At 38.8% G+C, this 23,209-nt stretch overlaps 1 protein-coding gene across 1 annotated transcript in view; it reads right to left on the bottom strand.

The window, feature by feature from the left end:
* Positions 1–23,209, bottom strand: part of LOC308437514 (uncharacterized protein C8orf34 homolog) — a gene marked incomplete at both ends in the record, with an annotated part of 344,863 nt that overhangs the window by 262,094 nt on the left and 59,560 nt on the right. Inside the window, 2 exon segments of the mRNA XM_080938598.1 lie at positions 10,918–11,049; positions 17,009–17,156. Of these exon segments, the coding sequence (XP_080794724.1) occupies positions 10,918–11,049; positions 17,009–17,156 (280 nt within the window).

Raw genomic sequence — 23,209 nt, forward strand, 5'->3', positions numbered from 1 at the left:
GGTATAAGTCACTGGATTCTGGGGTAGGTGGTGAGAGAGACTTTCTGCAATTGGACGGGGACCACATCAAGATTTTGTTTCCTGTGTTTTGCAGGAAGGCAGGCAGTCACCTGACAGCTGGTGGTGAGGCTGGAATGATTGTGGTTAGACACTTGGCATTTGAGAATGCTAATGCTTCACACCAGACAGCCCTCAGTCCTTTCAGAAAACAAGGACTTGTTAATGGTTACACCTGTCTTTGTGCTGACCTTGGACCTTCTTGTTCTCTAGAGTTAACTCTGGCTGTAGCCCTCCCGGGGCTGACAAAAGCCTCAATTATTGGCAGTCATTAAATAGCAGCAGCAACAACAACAAAGGCAAATTGTCTGACTTTATGTCTAAAGACTGTTGCTACAACTTTAAAGAAACTTAAAAGGCTGTTTCCTCTTGTTTTTATTATATAGATGGTATTTTAATTTGTACCAAAATGACAGAACACTAAAAGTACAGATCAGATTAACCCTTTATTTTTGTATTCACCATATTTAAAAAAAAAAGCAGTAGCATTGTTAAATACTTTAGATGACTTAGCACTGGCTTCTACTATTTTATACCATTGTAAAAACTATTGAAAACTAACATTTCTCCTAAATACACTATTAAGCCTTTAAAGAAATTTTGCCAACAGTTTGATATAAGCCATATCATGAACATTCTGGATAACCCTCATCAATCTCTGCAAAGAGCTAATGGGAAATAGATAATATTTAAAAATAGGGAGGGCTGTAGGGAACTATGGCTGCCCCTCATGATGTTTATCTTCTACTTTGTATACTTTAATTTGTTTTTCAGGTGAAAATGGCCTTACTGCTGTGGAACATTTTTGGGTCTCGCCCAAAAAGTCATGTCCTAAGAAGAGGAGTTAAGTCTGGCCAACAGAATGGCTTCTGTAATTCACTACAGCTAAGGTTGTGTGTGTGTGTGTGTGTGTGTGTGTGTGTTTCCTGAGTGCTTCGAAGCAGTTGTGGATATTGAAAGACTAATTGAAACTATGCAAGATGGGCAAAGAACTTCAGAAATGTCTGCAGAGACTACACTTAAAGAAAAGGAAGGAAATGGGGTCAGCGAACTGATGAGCTATTAAGGACAGAGTTTGCCTAGAAACAACGATTCTGATGAAGAAACTAGTCAAGGAGGAATGGAAACTCGACAGGCCAGTTGGTCTTAGACATAAATTGTGTACCCTGTAAGGTCTGTTGACATCTTAGTGTCCTGGCAACTATAATCCTGTTGATCCTGGAAATTGCCACCATATTTAATTCTTCATGATCGTAAGCTCAGACACTTACAAAAATCAACACCAAAAAGACAATTTTGTCTCTAGGGTTCAACTTACTATTTACACCAAAACCAACTGAAAACACAATGAGAATAATTAACAATGATTTTAAAAAGTGAAATGACATTTCCCATTGATGGTATAGAAACTTCCTGCTTTTAAATTCAGCATTTCCCCAAAGTAATCTATTCAGTTAATGATATTAGTATCAAAATTCCAATTGCTTTGTTAAAAAAAGAAAAACTGCTTAAAAAAAGCTATTTAAAAGGTGAAGTATAGTGAGCATCTAAAACAATCCCTAAAGAACGACAACAACAAAAAGATAGAAAAACCACAATTCAATTGTTCATAATTCCCAATTTAAAATAAAAAAAAGACATGGTACTCAAAAGACTACCAGTACACAATTTACTTTACACAGAATGCTGTTAACAAAGATTAAACTCACCCTTATATTCACCTGTTGCTCAACAAAGCACTAAATTACACAGTGAGGAAAGAATATTTTCAGCAAATGAATCTGAGACAATAGGATAAACACATGTAAAGGAATGGAATTGAGGCTCTGTCCCCACGGCTTAGAGAAAGGAAACCAAGATGTAGCAATGGATGCACATAAGAAATAACACTATACCTAGTAAGAGAGGGGGAGGAAGGGGGGATGGAGGAGGGAGGGGGGAGGGAGGGAGGGAGAGAGAGAGAGAGAGAGAGAGAGAGAGAGAGAAGAGAGAGAAGACATGATCATCTTAGAGTTTGCCAGACAGTTTTACATAGCATACTAAAAGCGCGCGCGCACACACATACACACACACACACACACACACACACACACACACACACACAACTCCACATAAACTGATTATAACAATTAGAGGTTTTGATAAATACTATCAAAGAAGAAAAAGGACAGCATCCAATACAGGGAAAACATCCACAGATCATATGGTTGGTAAGAGACTTCTGTTTAGATTATAAAAAGAACGCATTCAATCCAAGAATAAGAGAAGTAACAAAACACCTAAACCTTGGCAAAGATACCAATATTTATCTCCAAGAAGACACCTGAATAGTAGAGAAGTCACCAAGACAGTACCCAAGCATCACTGGCTCTCAGAGAAATTCAAATGATATGAATGAAGGGCCATTTCACATCCACTTGAGGGCCTATGTTCCCAGTGAAAATAAACACCGGTAATGGTAGCATTTACACGTCACTGGTGGTAATGAAATGCAACTGTTGCCTTGGAAAGAGGTGCTCCTAAAGGACTACACACAGAATTACATATGGTTTCACAATTCCATAATATTTACGGATATCAGAGAATGCTATTTCAGTAAAAGTTGTATATCAGTATCCATGGCAACACATCCACAGCAGTCCAGAGCTTTAAACATTCAGAATACCAGGAAGAAAGGAATGGATTAGGCTGTGGTATTTCCTCATAAGGGAATGCTATTAGAATGAAATTGTGCACATGCTGAAATGTGAATGAGAAACAAGAGCTTGCTCAATGAAATAAGCCCCACAAAAAATGTCCTACGAGTAGTTCTGCTTGTATTATCCCAACAAATAAATCAACAGAGACAGAAGGCAGGTAGACAGGGACTAGTGGGAGCCTGGAATGTCAAAGTGACCACTTAATGGGTATGGTATTAACTTTGAAAGTGGTGAAAACATTTCAACTAGAGATATGAGACAGTGTACATGTATGTATATCTGTATGTGTATACAGGTATATGTATACATACATTTGTGCAAACACATTATATGTACATATATGTATTATGCACACACATACATGCATGTATATATACATATATATATATATGCACATGTTTACACATGTTCAAATGTGTTAATATATACATGTGTGGTCCTAAGTACCATCGAATGGTCTGTTCAAAATGAGTATGTTTTCATCAAATCTTCACAAGCAAGTAAGTCACCTACAGTGCTTTGGTATGTAGTAACCACAGAAACCCGAACCTCTCAAAATGGTCTCTTTGATGCAGGGAAGGTTCATTTTTCCTTCCCTTTGGTTTCCTTGGTGAGGTGCGATGTTGAACCCTTTCCTCTTTTATTCTTTAACCTTGAGGAAGTTCGTTCTGCCAGGCTTTATTGCGTTCAGTTGGTTTGTCCTTCCCTTTTATCAGCATCAGATTATCTTGAGGCTCATAACAGTTAAAATAATTATTTCAATCTTTAGAGTGGTTCTTGTTGGAGATTTGGATAGAAACTATGTTTAAAAGCTAACACAAAGTAGCAGGAAGACATTTTAACCATACACAACATGGACAGGACATACTTATCCAGTTGATTTACCTTTTCCCCTTCAGAAATGTCTCCTAATTCCCTGAATAAGCAGTGTGTTCATTTCTCATCAAATTTATTCCTAAATATTGAATGTTCTTTGATTCCATTGGAAATGTTATTTTAAGACATCATCTAATTTACACTGTTGTTGCATAAATACGATTGCTGTTTGTAGATTAACTTTTCATCCTGTAGCTACGCTAATTTTTCAAACTAATCTGTTTATTTTTTATAAATTCATATATATTAATCAATTTTACAATGGTGAACTTTATGAATAAATGTCTTACATGCTCATTCACAGTCAGATTTCATCAACTGAGACATCTTCTATAATGAATGTTATAAGCATTTTTTGAACACAAATTTCAAACACTTTCTTAGTTACAAAGGAAAAACATTCACTATTTTGATGAACAACATGATACTGAAGGTGAGATTTTCAATTTTCCTTTTCTTAGACCAAGGCTGTGTTTCTTTATTACTATTTGAATGGGACTTTTTTCTCATAATAGTTATATTTTGTGACATGCTCCCTCTAGTGAAAAGACTGTGTATTTTTTTCTTAATCTGCTCATTTTTAGTTTAAAGTGAATGACACAAATCAATTTTGGCGTATTACATAGCCCTTGCATTACTTGGGTGAAACAAATGTACAAACTTATTACTCCTTTGTTGTAATATTTGATAAAAGTCTTTGTGTCTGTAATGATTAATTTTGTAATTGATAAATGCCCAGGAGATTCAAAAACATTCCCTGGTGTGCGTATGGTAGATTGCATTTGTAGAGCTTGAATAGTTCAATCCCTTAAAAGGATAAAGTCATGGCAGCATTGTTGGGGGTAAAAGCATGAGGTTGGACTTGTCACAAGGAACAGAATCACTGAGGCAAGATTTGGAGGTGACATCTTGCTCTGTCCCTTTTTGAATCACTTTGTCTCTGCTTCTTATCTGAAATGATCTGAACAACCCTGCTGCACCTTGCTCTTCCACAGGGATAGGGTGGCACCTCTGAATCCAGGAGTCACAATAAAGCCTTCTCTTTTAGGTCATGATGTTGGGTCTTTTGAAACAACGCTGAGAAAAGTAGGCAATGTTGTGTTTGTGGTCACGAGGGATATGCTAGTGTTCTAAGTGAAGTGTTGGGTAGTTGATACAAATTTCAACTCGATGGGATCACTGAAAGACAGGCCTGTGGGGAAGTCTGTGGGGTATTTATATTAGGTTAATTAAGGCAGGAACAGCCATAATAGAGGTCAGCAGTAGATAGGCTGGAGTTCTTGACCCACCCTTCCCTGCACCCTTCCCTGGCTGCCACCTCATGTTCTTCTGCCATTTCTTCCCTTACACGATAAACTGTGAGCCAAAACGCAAAGCTTTTTGCTTTACGTGGCTTTCAGCAGTATCCACTCATGCCACCGGAACTAAAGCAGTCATCCAGAGCCTGTCCCAGCCATGCCAAGGTGGCCTCCTAATGAGTTCCACAGGAACCATTATGTTTCTCTATTTTCCATAACAAGTTCCTAGGCACAATTCCCTTTCCCTCAAATGTTCTGTTGTCATTTGGAGGACATTTTGGCTTTAGGTATTTATGTGGTAAACTGTGAGGTGAATTTAATTTTCTTCATTGATAGAAGAGATTTAAACATTTCTATTTCACTGCAATTTTAGAGGATGAATTTCTAGGAATTTCTGTCTTTTAATTCTATTGTCATTCTTATTGACATAGGTCACACAAATTATTTTCTAAATAGCTTTTTAATAATTTTTACCATATGTGACCAAAGTACTTAATATTTCAATAGTTGTGGTTTATATTTTATAGGTATTTATAGACCTATATTTTCAAATAACCAACAGTTATATTTATTTTTTCTTGTTTTTTTTCAATTTAATTTCTTTTAATAATTTTCTTTCAACATATCCTGGTTTTAATCATAATTTCCTTTAAAAATATGAATTATGATATCATCATGGGCTACTTTTATTAAAATGTTTCTGATAGAGTTACAAATGTCATCCTAAATATTTCTACTTTAGTTTTCACCTATAATTTTATATATTTACAGATCAAAAAGTTGTCTAATTTCTCTGTAATTTGTCCCAAACTCCTGAGATTTTTACACACGTGCAACTTACATTTTAAAATTTAGCAGAGCATGACACATTGTTTATCTTTCTGCACATACTTTCTGGAATTAAAATGATATATTTTAACATTATTTGGCATAATATTCTGTGTCAATTAAGTCAAAGTAGTTGGTTGTGTTACTGAAGTTTCCTGTACTTACTTATGTTTCTGTTCTATGTACTCAGCCTGTCTTCAGCTCCGTACATTTCCCAAACTCTGGAGAACTTTGCTCCTGATTATATGTAGTGCTTCCTGGATATATATATGATAAATTCTCTGTGTGTCTGTCTGTCTGTCTGTCTGTCTGTCTGTCTCCCTCTCTTTACAACTGTGGACTCAAGCCAGTGTCTTGTGCACATGCCAAGCAAGAACACTAACATGAGTTATATTTATGCCAGTGAATTATGTTGTCTTGGTTCAATAATATTTTTTATGAGATATTGTTATGAGATCAATTACCTATTTTTGGTACTGGTCTTCATCTCAAATCTTATTTTGTCTTTTACTGCTTCAGCCATGGAGGCTCCTTTATATTTTACATTTAAAACTGTCTGCCTGTTTCTTTTGGTTTGTTTGCTATTAAACTCCGCTCTTTTTATCTAGTGATAGTATTTGCTTTTTTAAAATTTACATTTCAAATGCTGTCCCTTTCTCGTCACCCCTCCACTATCTCCCACCTATCCTCCATCTTCTTTCCCTCCAAGAGGGTTTTCCTCTACCCACCTCACCCCTCTAGCATCCTCCTCTCTGGGGCATCAAGTCTCCGTAGGACCAAGCACATTCCTTCCCACTGAGGCCAGACAAGGGAATCCTCTACTACATATGTTGTGTGTGTGTGTGTGTGTGTGTGTGTGTGTGTGTATGTGTGTGTGTGTGTATGTGTATGTGTGTGTGTGTGTGTGTGTGTGTGTGTGTGTGTGTAAATGACCAGGCTATATATGCTCTCTAGTTTGTGGCTAAGTACCTGGGAGTTCTAAGGGGTCCATCTAAGTTAGTTGACACTGTTGTTATTTCTATGGGGTTGATTCCCCTTCAAGACCTTTAATCCTTCCCCTAACTTTTCCACTGGGATCCCTGGGCTCAGTCCAATGGTTGGCTGTGAATATCTGCATCTACCTTAGTCAGGTGCTAGCAGAACCTCTCAGAGGACAACCATGCCAGGCTCCTGTCTGCAAGTATATCTCAGCATCAGCAATAGTGTGAGTGTTTGCAGTCTGAACCTGTAATGGACCCAAAGTTGGGACAGAGGAGACAGGAGAAACCACTAGAATGTCCCAGACGTCAAGGATATAAGAGGCTCCCAGAACTTAAAGGGGGCTGCATTAGCTGAAATGCCCAACAGTGGAGAGAAGGAACCTGAAGAGACTCTCTCTGGTAGATAGACATGGGCCCCAGTGGAGGGATGGTGCCACCCGCCCATCTCAAAGTTTTTGACCAAAAATTGTTTCTGACTAAAGGAAATTCAGGGACAAAAGGAACTCCAGGGGAAAAAAAAAAAAAAAAAAAAGACAAAAAAGAACAGCATTTGCTTTTAACCTAGGAGGCACAGTCCACCTACTTAGTGCGATTACTGACATCTGAACGTGCGCCCCATCTTCATGTTGTCTTTTTCTCTTTTCATGATCTATTATTTGATTCGTATATCCATCTATTTACTGCGTAAGGGCTGCACTCGTGCATGGCGTCAGCGTGGAGAATAGAGGACACCTTGCAGGAACTGTTCTCCATTTGCAATGTGTGGCTTCTGGAGCAGAAGCGCAGGCCGTGGCACATAATCACTCACCTCATTGTCACTTAGTCTTAACTTCCGTTTGTTGTAACTGCCACGTTTCTGTATTAGTCCAGGGAAAACAATTTATTTCTCATTTTGATAAACTAACTTTTTATGTGTCTATTTCTACTATTATTATGTGCTTCACACATGCATCTTAACAGATGCTTCAAAAACATAGACATTTTGGCAATTGTATGTCCATGAATGACTTACATAAATTCACTGTTTTTTATTGTCACACGCAGTATCTTTACATACTTTACAAGTCAGGGAAGATGGCTTGTTACTTCATCATCGCTAGAAACCTCGTGCTAACATTTTGCTATAACTAGACACTGGAAATAAGTTAACAAGACAGAAAGGAACCTAATGAGGAGCTTGCCACACTGGCAGCCATTCGGTGCCTGGGCAGTGTCCTGTTAAGGGCACAGAGCTTGCCTATGCATGGTGGCAGGCTTCTTCCTTCAGAGAAATGAGTTCTCTGAGTTTATAGACTTGAGATAACAGAAAAGGAGAGCGCTCACTCATCACGGAGAGGGAAGCCTGATGCAATTCATTCCATGACTAAATTTTTTCTTGAATCACATTATTTCTACTTTGCACGTCATGACTGAATCAGACTTAGTGTTACTGGCCATGACGTAAGCAGTGAAAATATTGAATTGTATATTAAGGATAGTTAGGATTTAATTTTACATACAAAACTATTGAAATTGGATACCACTTTGGAAATCAATTTGGCATTTTTCTTTCAGAAAACTGGGAATAGTTTTACCTCAAGACCAAGCTATACATTGCTGGGTATATACTCAAAAGACGCTCTGACATCTTACTCACAAAGACACTTGTTCAACTATATTCATAGCAGCTTTATTCTTAATAGCTAGAAACTGGAAATAACCTAGATGTCCCTCAGGTGAAGAATGGATTTTTAAAAAGTGGTACATTTACACCATAGAATACCATTCATTTATTAAAAACTAAGACATCATGAATTTTGCAGGCAAATGGACAGAACTTGAAAATCCTCTTCTCGCATCCAAACCCCAAAGAACATGCATGGTATGCACTGATGTATGAGTAGATATTAGCCATAACATATAGGTACCTTGTTACACTCCACAGTTCCAAAGAAGGGAAACAAGAAGGAAGACCCAATTAAGAAAGCTTGAATCTCACTTAGAAGAGGGAATAAATTAGTCATAAGTGGCAGATAGTGGGAGGGAACTGGGAGGAAAGAGGATGGAGGAGGAGAATGGGGGTTCAGGACCAGGTGTGGGGACGGACAGGGGTGATGACTGGATGGTCATGAAAATGAATGGAAATCTGCAACTGATGGGGATGAGGACGTGGGGGCTTAGGATGAGACAGAGACCTGGGACAATGGAGGTGCCCAAGAATCAGAGGAGGTGGTCTTAGCTGTGACTCACTACACTGGGGACACGGAAGCTGAAGAGGCTACCCCTCCTGTAGCCAGACAGGAACCTCAGTGACGCAACAGAGACATCAACCCACCCACAAAACTTTCAATGCAAAATTTATCCTGTCTACAAGTAATGTAGGCATGGGTAGATGGAGCAGAAACTGAAGGAATAGCTAACCAATAAACTGCCTAACATGAGACCCATCCCATGGGCAAGGACATATCCCAAACTCTATTAATGGTACTCTGTTATGTTTGTAGACAAGAATATGTTGTCCCTTGAGAGGCTCCACACAGCAACTGACTCAGATACAGACACCTACAGCCAAACAGTGAATAGAGCTTGGGGACTCTTATGGAAGAATAGGAGGAATGATTGTGGATTCCAAAGGGGATAGGTACTCCACAAGAAAACCAAGAGAGTCTATTAACCTGGCTTTCATGTGGGTCCTGAAGAACTGGAACCAGAGCTATCCCAAAGCCTGTTGCTCATACATGGCATATGTTCTAGCTGGGCTGCATTGTCTGGCTTCCATGAAAAATGAAACACCTAGTCTCACAGAGGTGCCAGGGTGTCAGGGTGGGGGATACTCAAAGGGGCCCCCACCCACTCGGAGGAGAAGAGGAGAGGGGAGGAAAAGGAATTGTGAGAGTGGGTAACCAGGAGGGGAGCAGTGAACAGCATGTAGGTGAATAGTGAATAAGTAAAAACAAAATAAATTTAAAAAAATCAAAGTGTGATAAAGGAGAGAGGGGGGAGGAAGGGAAGGAGGGAGGGAGGGAAAGAGAGAGAGACACAGAGAGAGAGAGAGAGGGAGGGAGGGAGGGAGGGAGAGAGAGAGAGGGAGGGAGGGAGGGAGAGAGAGTGAGAGACAGAGAGAGACAGAGAGAGAGAGAAGAGGAAGAGGAAAGAGGAAGAGAGGTCTGAAGTATGTTTCATGCAAGGACAGGAGGCAATTTCGGAAATGAGGTATATGTTTGTTATCTTGATTGTGATATTGACTGAATTGTTCAGTATGTATGGTATTTCATATCAAATATGTGACAAGGACTAACAATAAAATTCCACTGGGAATTTTGATAAATTATCTGTAACAAAAAATATATAATCTGCCATGGACTCTTCACTACAGCTCTGTGCAGGTTTAATGAGCATTGTAATGTAGGTGAAATAGAGCTAATTTTCATAACCTACATTCAATTTCCAGTTGTTATATAGTGCTTTCTAAACATATCTTAAGCTTCCTTTCTCTTGTAATTAAAATCAAGCACTCATTCTTTGGTAAGTATGAGGAGATAGTGTATAAGGGCAAATCCAAGCTCTCTTGTCTTCCAACGTTAGCCAGGGTTTGAAGCCTGGGTACTTAGCAAGCTCTCATATAGGTCATCATGATAGAGCATGGGGAAAAACCCCAAGGTGAGTAAGGCAGTGGATACTGAGGGATATCTAGATCAGTAGGACAAAGAAAGGACATGGAAACTAATTGTGAGTAACAAAGTGGGGGGGGGAGGGCAAGAGAAATCAGAAGAATGGTTTTTCTGCTTGTTGGTTGGTTGGTTGGTTGTTTTAATTTGTGTTCAATATTCAGAATACAAATCTTTTCCCTTCTTTAGAAATTTGTTTTGCTTTTCTGTGAACTGGACCTGCTTCAAAGGAGGTCTATGGCTGCAATGTGCCTGAAGAGGTAAGGGGCATGTCTCAAGGAGCTCACAGTCTTCAAATCACAAGATCAGAAAAGATCTCCACCAGTTGAACATTTGAGAGGGTAGAAAGGAGCACAGAAAGAAGTGGTGTGTGTGAAATTCAATGTCAGTAAATTCAGGTATGAATGTGGACTCATTAGGATTAGCAAATAACCACAAGGAAGGGTAAAGCTTGAGTTCAGTTAATAAGTTTTCTTTACTTCCAAGAGCACAAAGCCTTGCCAGTTTGATAACATATAACTAACAGACTTACATGATTTGGAGTCTGGTGATGGAGGAGAAATATTAGATACAGCCAGGTCACTTTTTGATTTTTTAGGCTTCTTTGCATTCATCTGCCAAGGTTTATCATAGCTTCTAAAATCCCTTCTTGCTCCTTTGGGTTCTGTTATAACAAAATATAAACAAATAGTAATAAGGATGAAAATCTCTAGCTATTAAATAGAGCATCTTAACTTTTTAAATGGTTACTGGAGAAGATATGTTTTATAAAACACCGGATTTTGTTCTTTATTTTATACTTTTGTCCATAAATCATAGTAGTGAAATAGCTTAGCCAGGATAGTTTTCTTACCTATCTGCTTGAATAAATGTGAGAGGAAGAAATCCAGCAATCAGTATAGTAGCACTCACAAGATTTGGCTGATATTAGCTATTTCAATATCAGTCATGATTATAATAATCATATTCATGATATAATTATGCCTATATATATATATATATATATATATATATATATATATATATATATATATATACTAAATTTATGTTTCAAGTTTTATGGTGAAGCAACAAGAAAAACTCTGCTTACACTATCTACCAACATACTTGGAACTAGATAAAATACTCCACATTTAAGTTTGAATCAATAGAAAACTATCATTCTAGAAATAATTGATGAAATATATTAAATGAAAAATAGAAGATTTAAGACGCAAAGGAAAAATGATAATCTTACAACTATTAAATGTCAGGATGTGACTTTTTTCACTTCCCAATATAAGCAAAATAACGTATGAAACAAAACAGAATCAGAGAAGAGGTTCTCAAAAAGCTGGATTAAAGCAGAATTGCATATAGTATTTTAAAGGGAGTATTTTGTGCTTTTTTTTCGTAACTGCTGACAGAAAACTAAAATGGAATACTACATTAAATTTGTATTGATTGTTGGAAAAGAAATTCTGATAGCGTTGAAAATTGGATCACGGACACAGAGAACATACTTCACTGAATAGAAGTCCACAAAATGAGACAGAACAGAGAGTCCGCAAAATGAGACAGGCAATGTTGAATGAAGGGGTTAATGATGTCCATTCAAGAAAACTCAAATTGTACAACATGATTTTCTTGAAGAATTGTAGAAAATACCTCAGCTACAGTTTGGAATATTAAAAGTCTCTCTCTCTCTCTCTCTCTCTCTCTCTCTCTCTCTGTGTGTGTGTGTGTGTGTGTGTGTGTGTGTGCTCATGTGGGTATAGGTAGGTGTTAGTGTGTGTGTGTGCTCATGTGCCTATGTATATGGAAGTATTCCACAAAGGGAATTGCTTTTTGTTGAAAAAAAAAATGAAACAAATGGTAAACTTTCTCCTCCATACCACAAAGTGTTGAACATGTGATACATGCTATGCCATGAGTTGCCAGATATATTTAAATGCAACAATAGGGCAACTTAGAATAATTTGGAAAAGTCTTTATTCTCTATCCTTAACCTGGTGTAACAGATTAGAAGACACACCAAATCACAGCCATGGCTTAAGAAAAAAATCATTAACCACCATCCAAAGGAACATTTCACTGAAGCAGACACAAGAGAAAGGATGCTCTGCTTAAGGGAGCATGTGAAAGGACACGTGATGAACAGTTCTTCATTAACGACACACAGGTATTAGACGGCCATTACTTTTTTATAACACTATATTAGCTGAGCTCCATTTGTTGGGACTCTGTAGACAGTAACACACCAAAAAATTTCTGGTGGTGTACTGCAGCTGCTTCCCACTTCCACTGACTTGAGGTGATTGGCAGAGTGATATGATAAAGGCTAACAAGGAATTTCAATAAGTCAGACTCACATGCTGAGGCAAGACCTGTGAAGGACACTCGATGAAGTGTATATGGAGGGAGTATAAATACAACTCAACCAACAGTGATGGAGGCTTGGCTTGGTGAGGCGTGGTTTCCTTATAGAGGTACCTGTGCAAGGCTTCTTGGTCCCGAGTCTTCATTGAAAAAGGCTCCAAAAAGAACTGGCATCCCTGCTGCTCTGAATCCCTCCTGACTGAACTGGACTACTTGTTGTACTGGCTGGTTTTGTGTCAACTTGACAAAAGCTGGAGTTAATCACAGAGAAAGGAGCCTCAGCTGAGGAAATGCCTCCATGAGGTCCAGCTGTAAGGCATTTTCTCAACTAGTGATCAAGGGGGAAGAACCCAGCCCACTGTGGGTGGAGCCATCCCTAGGATGGTAGACCTGGGTTCTATAAGAAAGCAGGCTGAGCAAGCCATGGGAAGCAAGGCAGTAAGTAACATCCCTCCATGGCCTCTGCATCAGCTCCTGCTTCCTGACCTGCTTGAGTTCTGGTCCTGATTTTCTTTGGTGATGAACAGCAATATGGAAGTGTAAGCTGAATACACCCTTTCCTTCCCAACGTGCTTCTTGGTCATGATGTTTGTGCAGGAATAGAAACCCTGATTAAGACCCTGGTATACCCATGAAATGTTTGCAACTGGGTCAAGTTGTCAATGCTGACCTGTGGACTGAATTGCTATTTTCCAAACAATGCAGATGGGATCTGCTCCAAAAAAACATTTCTAAACAGGTTGACTTCTGCTGTTTTCTTTCTTTTCCCCAATCTCTGGTAGGTGGTGGGCTAGAAGGGAGGTTAAAGCATCTAAGAATCTTCATTAAAAGTAGGCTTTGGAAAATGTAAGAATGTGGTTCTGATGTTTTGATTTAGTTGGAAACCTGTGAGTACTGCTACTGAAGATCCTTTTCCTCAATTGGTTCTTGATCCATTATTAAAGATATCGGCCAATGGCTGAGTGGAATAAGTGAGACCTCCTGATTCCCACAGGTAGGAGAATGATGCAGGAAAAAGTTTTACCACCATTCTTGGGGGGATAAGGAGCCACCAGAAATGTAAGAACTCAGGAAAATGACAAAGGGGTAGCAGAGGAAGAATTAGATATGTCCAGTCATTGTTAGCCAAGGCATTATGAGAATAACTGGTGTGTGTGTATGTGTGTGTGTGTGTGTATGTGTGTGTGTGTGTGTGTTTCAACCCATGGATCTGAGCTAATTCCTGGGTGGGTGCTAGAGTGTGACCTGCCAAGAATACAAGGTAGGTGGTGAAAGCTACACTCAACAGAAAAAAAAAACAATAAAGTAACACACTACCTTTCAGCACAGCTAGAAACCTGTTTTCTTTGTTTTTAACCACATCAGTCTCTCGTGGGTCTTTTATATATCAGACTGGGGTTCTATGGAGAAGTCTCTTCCAACAAACAGTTGCTATATTTCATGCCAGGCTTTACACTTAGTTATGTGTATATTTTGTTCATCAATATTCCCAACTCTTCCAAAGAATTTGTGTCCAACCTTCTACCTTGTTACCTTGACCCAGACCAGAGAGTCAGAATCGTGATAAAATCCATGTTTGTATTGCTTACTAAGATGCTCCACAAAAATTCAAATTCACCAATAGGAATTCAGCTCTACTTCTCACTGGGAATTTAGTTTCACATTTCATATCATTGCTTAAGTTTGTATGCCAGTATCTATAATAATCTACTCCCTTCTTATACCCTGTCCAAGAAAAAGTGGACAAACAATTGTGGAACTATGAATTCTAAGAAATCTGGGAGAGTGACATAGTAATGATTAACCAAGACCTACACTCTTCCCTATCCTTGAGTGAAGACAGGGCCATTGATTCTCTTCTGTCAAGTATAATAGATCAAATCAGTAGATTTCTTGACTTGGAGAAAATAGTCTGCCAAAATGTAAGAATCATGTCATAGTGAACTCTAGTTGTAGCTAGCAGCTAAGGAAAAGTACAGGCTAAAAGCCAGAAAGGAAATTAGGCACTCAGTCATATCCTGTGAGCATTTGTTTGCCAACAAGGCAAATGGGAATATGTCCTTCTCTAGCTCAGTATCCAGATGAGGATGTAAACTAGCCACCAGTTTGATTTTTCTTGTGAAGCTGAATAAAACTGGCTAAGCCAGACATAGGCTTCTGGCACATAGACATGGAATGCTAAATGATAAATAATTCAGAGTTTAATATACTACTACTCCTATAAATGAAATTATTTATAAGATATATCCTTGTGAGCGTAACAGATGCCAACTTGATCTTTTGTCATAAGGTAGGTACCATTTTAGCATCTAGAAACCAAAGCATTTGGCAACAAACCCCACAGAAGTGATGCCAAATGGTGGGAAAGCCAACACAAGAGTTCTCTTTTTTGAATTGCAAAACTCATGTTCTAGTTTCTTGTTTACTGAAGATAACTTTTATGTTGATATCATCACCAGAAATGTCCACCTTCTTCAGAGGATAGTCACTTTCTGCCCTTGTTAGTATAGACTTGTAATATCATTAAGAAACTATGATAATACAAAAAAAATACTTTCTTGAATTTCCTGAGTATGAGAGAAGGTAACATGGTAGTATTCTAGGAAATCATATAGAGACTAGTCAATCCAGTCCTATAGGAATTAGGCAGAGACTTGTTTACCCATGGGTGGTGGCTTGAGTATGCTTAGCCTAGGTCATGGCACTATTAGAGGGTATGGACTTGTTGGAGTAAATGTGGCCTTGTTGAAGAAGTGTGTCACTGTGGACATGGAGTTTGAGAACCTCCTCCTAGCTTCCTGGAAGATAGTTTTTCCTTATTTGCCTTTAGAACAACTGTCAAACTGTCAGCTCTTCCTGGACACTGCCATGTTTTCTGACATGATGATAATGAACTAACCTTCAAAACCTGTAAGCCAGCGTCAACTAAGTGTTCTTTATAAGAGTTGCCTTGGTCATGGTGTCTCTTTACAGCAACAGAAACCCTAAGACACCATGTAACAGCCATGTCTTATTTAGGGTTTCTATTGCAATGGTAACATAGAATGACCAACCAGAAATTGGGATGGAAAGATTCCATTTCATCTTAATCTTCCAGTAGCACTCAATTACTGAGGGTAGGAGTTGAGATCAAGAACCCAGAAGTAGGAACTACAGAAGAAACTATGATGAAATTCTGTTTACTGGTTTGCTACTCATATTGCTCAGCCTGTTTTCTTATAGAACCTATAGTCATTGACTTTGAGGTAGAACTGCCCACAGTTAGCTGGACCATTCCTCATCAATCATCAATCACAATCAAGAAAATGTACAACAGGTTTGTTCACAAGTCAATTGGGGGTGGGGGGGGGGAGATGCACATTTTTTTCAACTGAGATTCCCTCTTCTAAAATGCCTCTATGTTGTGTCAAATTGGCATAAATAGACAAGCCCATGCCAGGGAGAGACTGGGATTTCAAAGAAAACCCAGAACCTGAAGAACAATGTGCAGAAAGATTGAAGCCACATTCACTGTATTGTTTTCCTCATTTAATGTGGAAATCAGGCTATGTAGATTTGGAAGGATACCCTGACCTCCCGATGCTCAGAGTTTCCCAGCTCTCAACTGTTTCTAAGGCTAAATTTAATATACAGGATAGACAATATTAGGGTTTTGAAAAATGCAAAACAGTTTTGAGATAAAGAAAAGTAACTTTGTAGACACCGTCTCATTATTTCTGTGATGATAAGCTGTTTGTTTTTAAAACAAGTTGTTTATAAAATGAAACACACGTTTGGGATGATTACTTTGAATCTATACAGAATAAAATAATTTCTTACAAATCAGAATCATTTCAATCAAACAAAATAATTTTTATTCATAGAAACACAGTACATTTTAATGTATTCAAATTGAGACTATTTTATATGAAAACTGAACATAAAACTATAATCACATAAAATATGATAATTATGTTTATCATATTATAATTAAAATACTTGTAAAACTTTTCTATTAGACCAATAGTTCTCATCTTCCCAATGCTAAGACCCCTTTGTACAGTTCTTCATGTTGTGGTAGCCACCATCCATGAAATTATTTTTGTTGCTACTTCATAATTGTACTTTTACTACTGGTATGAATTGTGATATAGATATCTGTGTTTGCAATGCTTTTAATGAACCCTAAGGGGTAACAAAGCCACAACTTGAGAAACACTGTATGAAAGACAGATACAAAATTAGCATACATATTCAAAGGTTTGGCTTTTTTCCTTCCCAATTACCTGATGATTCACTCTCTGCCCAGAGAGCCGCGGACCCTGACAAAGTTCTTTGCAGTTGTCCTCGGTTTCCTTGTTTAGATTGAAGATGGTCAATGAGAAATGGGATTGGCTGATCAGGTGTCTCAGTTATTAACTTGGTCATTAATTCCTAAGGAGAGAACAAGACACACATTTACATCTAATAAGAAGAAACAGTACCTGCGCATTCATCATTGTTTGGCTCTACAACTGTCCACACAGAACAACTAATTAAAATGCTTCCAGATTCTTTCTTATCAGGTACAAGTTAGTAACTGTTCTCACTCTGAGAACAAAGTAGTACATATCAACAAACCATTTGTTTTCCACAAGCAAAACACAGCAAAAGCTAGCCAAAATCACAATAGGCATGTTATCTAAATTTTTTTTTGCTAAAATATGATCTAAAAATTTAAATATTAGATTAATCTTTCAAGAAATCCCATTAGAAACTAAGGTTTAGATTAAAGGAACATTATATCTATTGTAATATGTTAAAGCATAATTTCCTTGAAATTCCCAAAAATATACTCAAATTAAAAAAATGATTTAGTAGCCACAATGACATATAAGCCTCATATAATTAATAAACAGTATAGAAATGCTTTTTATAAAAATCTCCCCTTTTACCTTTCTCTCTTTCTCTGCCTCATTCTTCGTTCCCCTCTCTATCTCCCTCTCCCTTTTCATCTCTCTCTTCCATCAATGACTAGGTCTCTATCCACAAATGAGACTCTTTACTTTTTAGTTGCTCTAATGATACCTTAAATTATGCCCAGGAATGACATCTACATATTATTTTTATTCAGGCAGGAAGAACAAAGGACAGTCTCCACTTTGTGGTCAGTTATGATATCCAGACACAAACAACTGCTTTACCACAGGATAGTGATGCCGTTTCAGGCCCCCTAATTCAGTTCTTGAGCTTGCATTTCCCTCTTAACATTCCTACCAGTCACTTTTCATCCTCACTGTCTTATTGTCATTGCCTGTTAAATGCCATTTTAAGTTCTATTATGGGGTGGAAATAGTTCTGTTGAGTAGGTCAGAAAAGTTAGATTCCTTTTTTGGTTTTGCTTTTTTCCTTTTTTTTTTTTTTTTTTTTTTTGTTGTTTTTTGTTGCTGATGATACTGGCCTGTGTTTTTGTTGCTGATGACGCTGGTGTGTCTTTTCTAGTTTAATGTTTTTCTTCAGATGTTTAACATGCTTGTCATCAGTCTCTCTTCAATAACATGTTCTGAGCCTCTTACCATAAATCCTCTTTATAAGTCTGCATTATTTTGTATCCACATTTCTGTCAGAGCCCCCTACCCAAGGTGAACAAAAGTCATGGTTAAATGAAGGAAAAGATTTTAATCTTAGTCACTTTTGAAAGACAGAGACTAAGAATTGCATCCCATCTTTAGGAATACTGACACAAGCTTTGAGGTTAATTTGAGAAAGAATTGGGATGCGGAAAGGGGTGACTGCAATATCTATGTAGAGACAACATATATTTTATAGATGAAAAAGATCTCACATTGCTGTTAGGGGCACAATTAGACTAATTCATAGCATCACAAAGCTAATGCTGGAAACCCAAAGATCAAGAAAGGTCCTTTCATGAATGTACTCTGATGCAAAGTATTTGTCAAGAAAATACTTTCTATATGTGGAAAGTAGGAAAAAGGAAGTAGGCATTATCCTCTCTGGTGCTTTGATTATGCTTGGCCAACAGAGTGGCACTATTAGGAGGTTTGCCACTGTGGCAATGGGTAAAGAGACTTCTTTCCTAACAATGTGGGAGCCAATTTTCTAGCAGCCTTCAGCTAACCTGGCAGAATCCTACCCAGCTAAGCTTGTTATCTGTGTTTTCAGCTGAAGAAGAAATAGTTTGGACTTTTACCATGGAATGAACTACAATACAGAAATGCAGGATCACACTTGTGATCCAGATATTGAATCTGGAAGACACAGGTGTTTGATCCAGATATTGAGGAATCATGACCATGAAAAGCTTAGGCACAGGCATGGTTTTATATACCTTTAATCCCAGGAGACAAAGCCAACCAGATCGCTGAGTTCAAGCCTGAGACAGAGCAAGTTCTAGGTGAAGAAAAGCATAAGCCCATGCATGGTGGTACATGCCTTAAATCCCAAAACTCAGGGAACAAAGGCATGCAGATGTCTGAGTTCAAAGTCAATCTACAGAGCAAACTCCAGGACAGCCCAGCTTAGCTGGTGGGGGGATTGGAATAGAGGAAACTGGTAACAGAAGAAGAGGTCCCATTTGCCCCAGGAAGAAACATACCTTGGCAGCTTCAAAAATGTGGCTCTGGCTTTAGAGTCAAGAACACAAGGGACTACTGGGAAATTGGATGCTGGTTAGCAAGAGATAAGAAATTAGCAGGGATTGTGAAGAGACCAGCATCACTGAGATGCATCTTCTTAGAAGTGTGTGTGTGTGTGTGTGTGTGTGTGTGTGTGTGTTTTTTCTGAGATCACAAAGAACCTGTGTTCCAGAAATAGCCAGGTTTGTACTTTGTGCTGTAGCTGGACTTGGTAATGTGTAAGAATCAACCAGGTGGTACTGGTTTTGAAGACATGAAGTGGTCATGGACAACAGCTAAGACTTGGTATTACAAGAGGCCAGGGGAAGTAGTGAAGGTGCTGCTTCAATTGCCGTTGATGGCCCAGAACTGTAGAGATCATGCAAAGACATTGAGGTTTAGCATCATGAACTGAGCCTACGAGAGGCTATTAGTGAAGCCTAGTTGCAACAGAAGACCCCTGTGCATCGTACATGCTGTACCAGTTGGGTGTGATAACCAAGGACAGCAGTAGAGTGGACTCAACCAGAGCCTGGAGTGCTCCAGAGGGCAGAGCCCGAAAAGTTACTCAAGCCCTTTGCAGGAGCCCAGAAGATCATGTGTGGATCCCAGAATTGGTGAAGTTGGAGACTCCAAAATGTTAAAGATGCCAGAACTGTGGGATATCTGCAGAGGGAAGCTGCTAACTGGGAGTGGAACCAGCGCAAGAGAAAGAAGTTTGTTTTAGTTAACAAAGATGAAAGGAGCTGGAGAGCTGAAGGGTACTTTGACATAGATATGGAGATGCAAAGTTTGGAGTTTGCCCAGCTGGTTTTTAGTCCTACTTTAGGAATTATAGGTAAGTGACTTGATGAATCTCAGAAGAGACTTGGAACTTTTGGTTCTAACTATTGAGACTGCTATAGACTATGCGGGCTTTGGAATTTAGAGTAACTATATTTCTTATTATGTTTTGGCTAGGTATGGCTTCCACAGACTCATGTGTTTGAAAAAGCCTACAGGGGCTAGAGAGTGAAATATAGAGATTTCAATATGCTTGACCCAGGGAATAGCACTATTGTGAGGTGTGGCCTTGTTGGAGGAAATGCGTCACTGTCAGGGTGGGCAATGAAACCCTCCTCCTAACCATGTGGGAGCCACTCTTCTTCTAGCAGCCTTCAGATAAAGATGTAGAACTCTAAGTTCTTTCTGTTTTATTCTTGACTAGACAGTTCCATGGTCCTCCCTTGACAATAATGGATAATGGACTGAACCTCTGAACATGTCAGCCAGCCCCAATCAAATATTGTGCTTCTAAGAGTTCCCTTGGTCATGGTGTCTGTTCACTTCAATCAAACTCAAACTAAGACACCATCATTGAAAAGGCCTAATTATTACTGTAACTAAAGAGAGTGTATCCTTTTATTAACATTCATAACAGTGTCCTGTGCTCAGTTAAATTCTAATTACACATCAGTGTAACACAACATAACTCAAAACATTTCAAATCTGGCACTTAGAGAAAAGATGTGCTGCATTTGGCTTGAACCTCTTGCTCATTGCAAAGACAACTAGACAGTGGAGAGAAAAGGGAATGAAGACCAACAAGGTTTATCCTGTCACAGAAATCCTGGGCACTAAGAAACAGCAAAATTAAGCCAGACAAAATGGACCAGGTCCACAGTAACTTTCTGCTGTGACCCTGTGAGATTGCATATGGTTTTGTTTCTAAAATTCTCTTTCAAGTCAGATGGAAAAATTCTATATTTTTGTTCTTTGAAAAGAAACTGAAGCATTCCCTTATTCTCTACATAAGCACAATCAAGTAGCCTCTACTTTAAAAGCATTTTGAGTCTAGTGATTTCAGCAATACCTTTTTAAACCACTAATAAACATATAAGGTTAAAGGAACAGAGAAATTCAACCATAAGCAATTAAAACAGTTAACTTTTTGGTATAGTATTGCTTGATCAAAAGTCTATTTTTCAGGCGATTCCAAACACAAGGAGTGTTGTTTGGCTTCCCAGTACAAATGTCCAGACATTTTGCATTTAAATAATCCTAAGGACTTTGAACTTCAAGAAATCCCTTTTCTTTACAGGGCCGTTTAAATCAGACACAGAAATATAACCAAGCAGCTGTGGACTTGGGGAGTGAGGATGGAGTTGTGCAGGTGGAATGCCAAGTCCAAAGTGGGGATTGGTTGGTGTTTAGTCCACAAGGTTCTTTCAGCACAAGGGGAATTCTTTGAGAATATTAAGCCAGTCTCAGCTATCCCGCTGAATACCTTCAGGGAATGATCTGCAATCTTTACCATTAATACAAGGCATGGAAGTCCCTGTGAGATTTTAGCTGTGTGTGTTAAAAAAAAAAAAAAAAAAAAAAGGCAAAATGAAAGTAGTAATAGCATTCTGCCCACAAAATAAAATTTTTTAGGTATTTTAGACTAAGGAACTAGGGGACTAATAAAGTGCAAATACTGCTTTACCTGGGACCCTGTTTGCACCCCCAGTCTAGAACACATATTATCAAACTTGCCCGTAATTGAATTAATATTGATTAAAGACAATAGCATTGCTGATATGAACAGCATACGAGGTCTACGGCCCGGTCATGACTCAGCACCCAGGTTTTGAAACCACTCTGCTGCATGGTTCTAGCTATAGGTTCGGGTCAGGCACGCCATCACTTTAACCTGCAATACTCCATCAACTAAATGGGAATGGAAGCAATAATGTGCATGGTGGTAATTGGCCAAGTGCTTAAGCTGGGTAGAGACTGCCGGACGGTTCCTCAGAGCTCACTCCTTCACTGATCTGGGCTAGAGCTTCCTAGTGAGGAATCTGTAAAGGCTTTGGAAAGCAGAGACAAGAAGAAACTGTTTTGTGGAGTCTGTTGAGGACAGAAATGAGGGCAAGCAGGAGGCTTGCAGCAGCCTCCCAGAGCCTCTGGAAAGCTCCACCGCTGGCTGGGATGGAACGCATCCAAGAACTGCGGCATCTCCCTGCACACAGTGGTCACCTGCTTCTTGTGCAGTAGCCTGAAATCTCCAGGGCCAATAACTCGGATCCCGGTGGCAGCCTCTCTTGATCTGCAATGGCAGTTCTCTGGCCTTGGAGCTCAGCGTGTGACCTCTGATCATGTGAATTCCTTATTACTAACTGTTATTACCAAGACACATAAGACAGTTTCTGTCTTTCTGACTTAATGTTTGGTGGTGCCCCTCAAGAGAAGACAACATTTCAATATTTACTGCAGTTTATAAACATGTATAGGTCATATATGTGTGCATATCTTATTTTATTATTTATTACACTTATTATAATCACTATTCTCTCGTGAACATGGATTTGTAATATTACAAATAGATGAAATATTTTCATTGACTTTATTTTGATATTAATGTTCTCTTTCTCTTAAATATAATTACATTACTTCCCTCCTTCCCTTTCATCCCTCCAGCGCTTTTCCTGCCCGCTCCCCCTTCTCAAATTCATAATTCATGGCCTCTCTTTATTTAATAGTTATTAGTTAAAATCTACTTAGAGTTACATGTGTGTCTAGGATTTCAGAGCTGACAGTTTGGTACTGGGTAACAATTAGGAGGGGGTTTTCCTGGAGAAAACTTTCCCTCTCTTAACAGACAGCTACTGCCTGGGATTCTTTGCCTTGAGCTGCTTCCCTAAAAGGTTCCCTTCTCCTTCTCCCACGTTCCCAGGTCTATTGCTGTTGTCCTTTTTTTTTTTCTCTTCCTCTCAGCCATACCGTTGCGGTATCATGGATGAAGCTTCTCTGTCAGGTAAAGGATGCATAGTGACACTGTAGATTCCCCATCCTCTGACACTTACAGTCTATTCACAGTCCCTAAGCCTCAGGTGAAGGGTGTTGTGTAGA

Source organism: Micromys minutus, assembly GCF_963924665.1.
Source record: "Micromys minutus genome assembly, chromosome: 26".
NCBI lineage: Eukaryota > Metazoa > Chordata > Mammalia > Rodentia > Muridae > Micromys > Micromys minutus.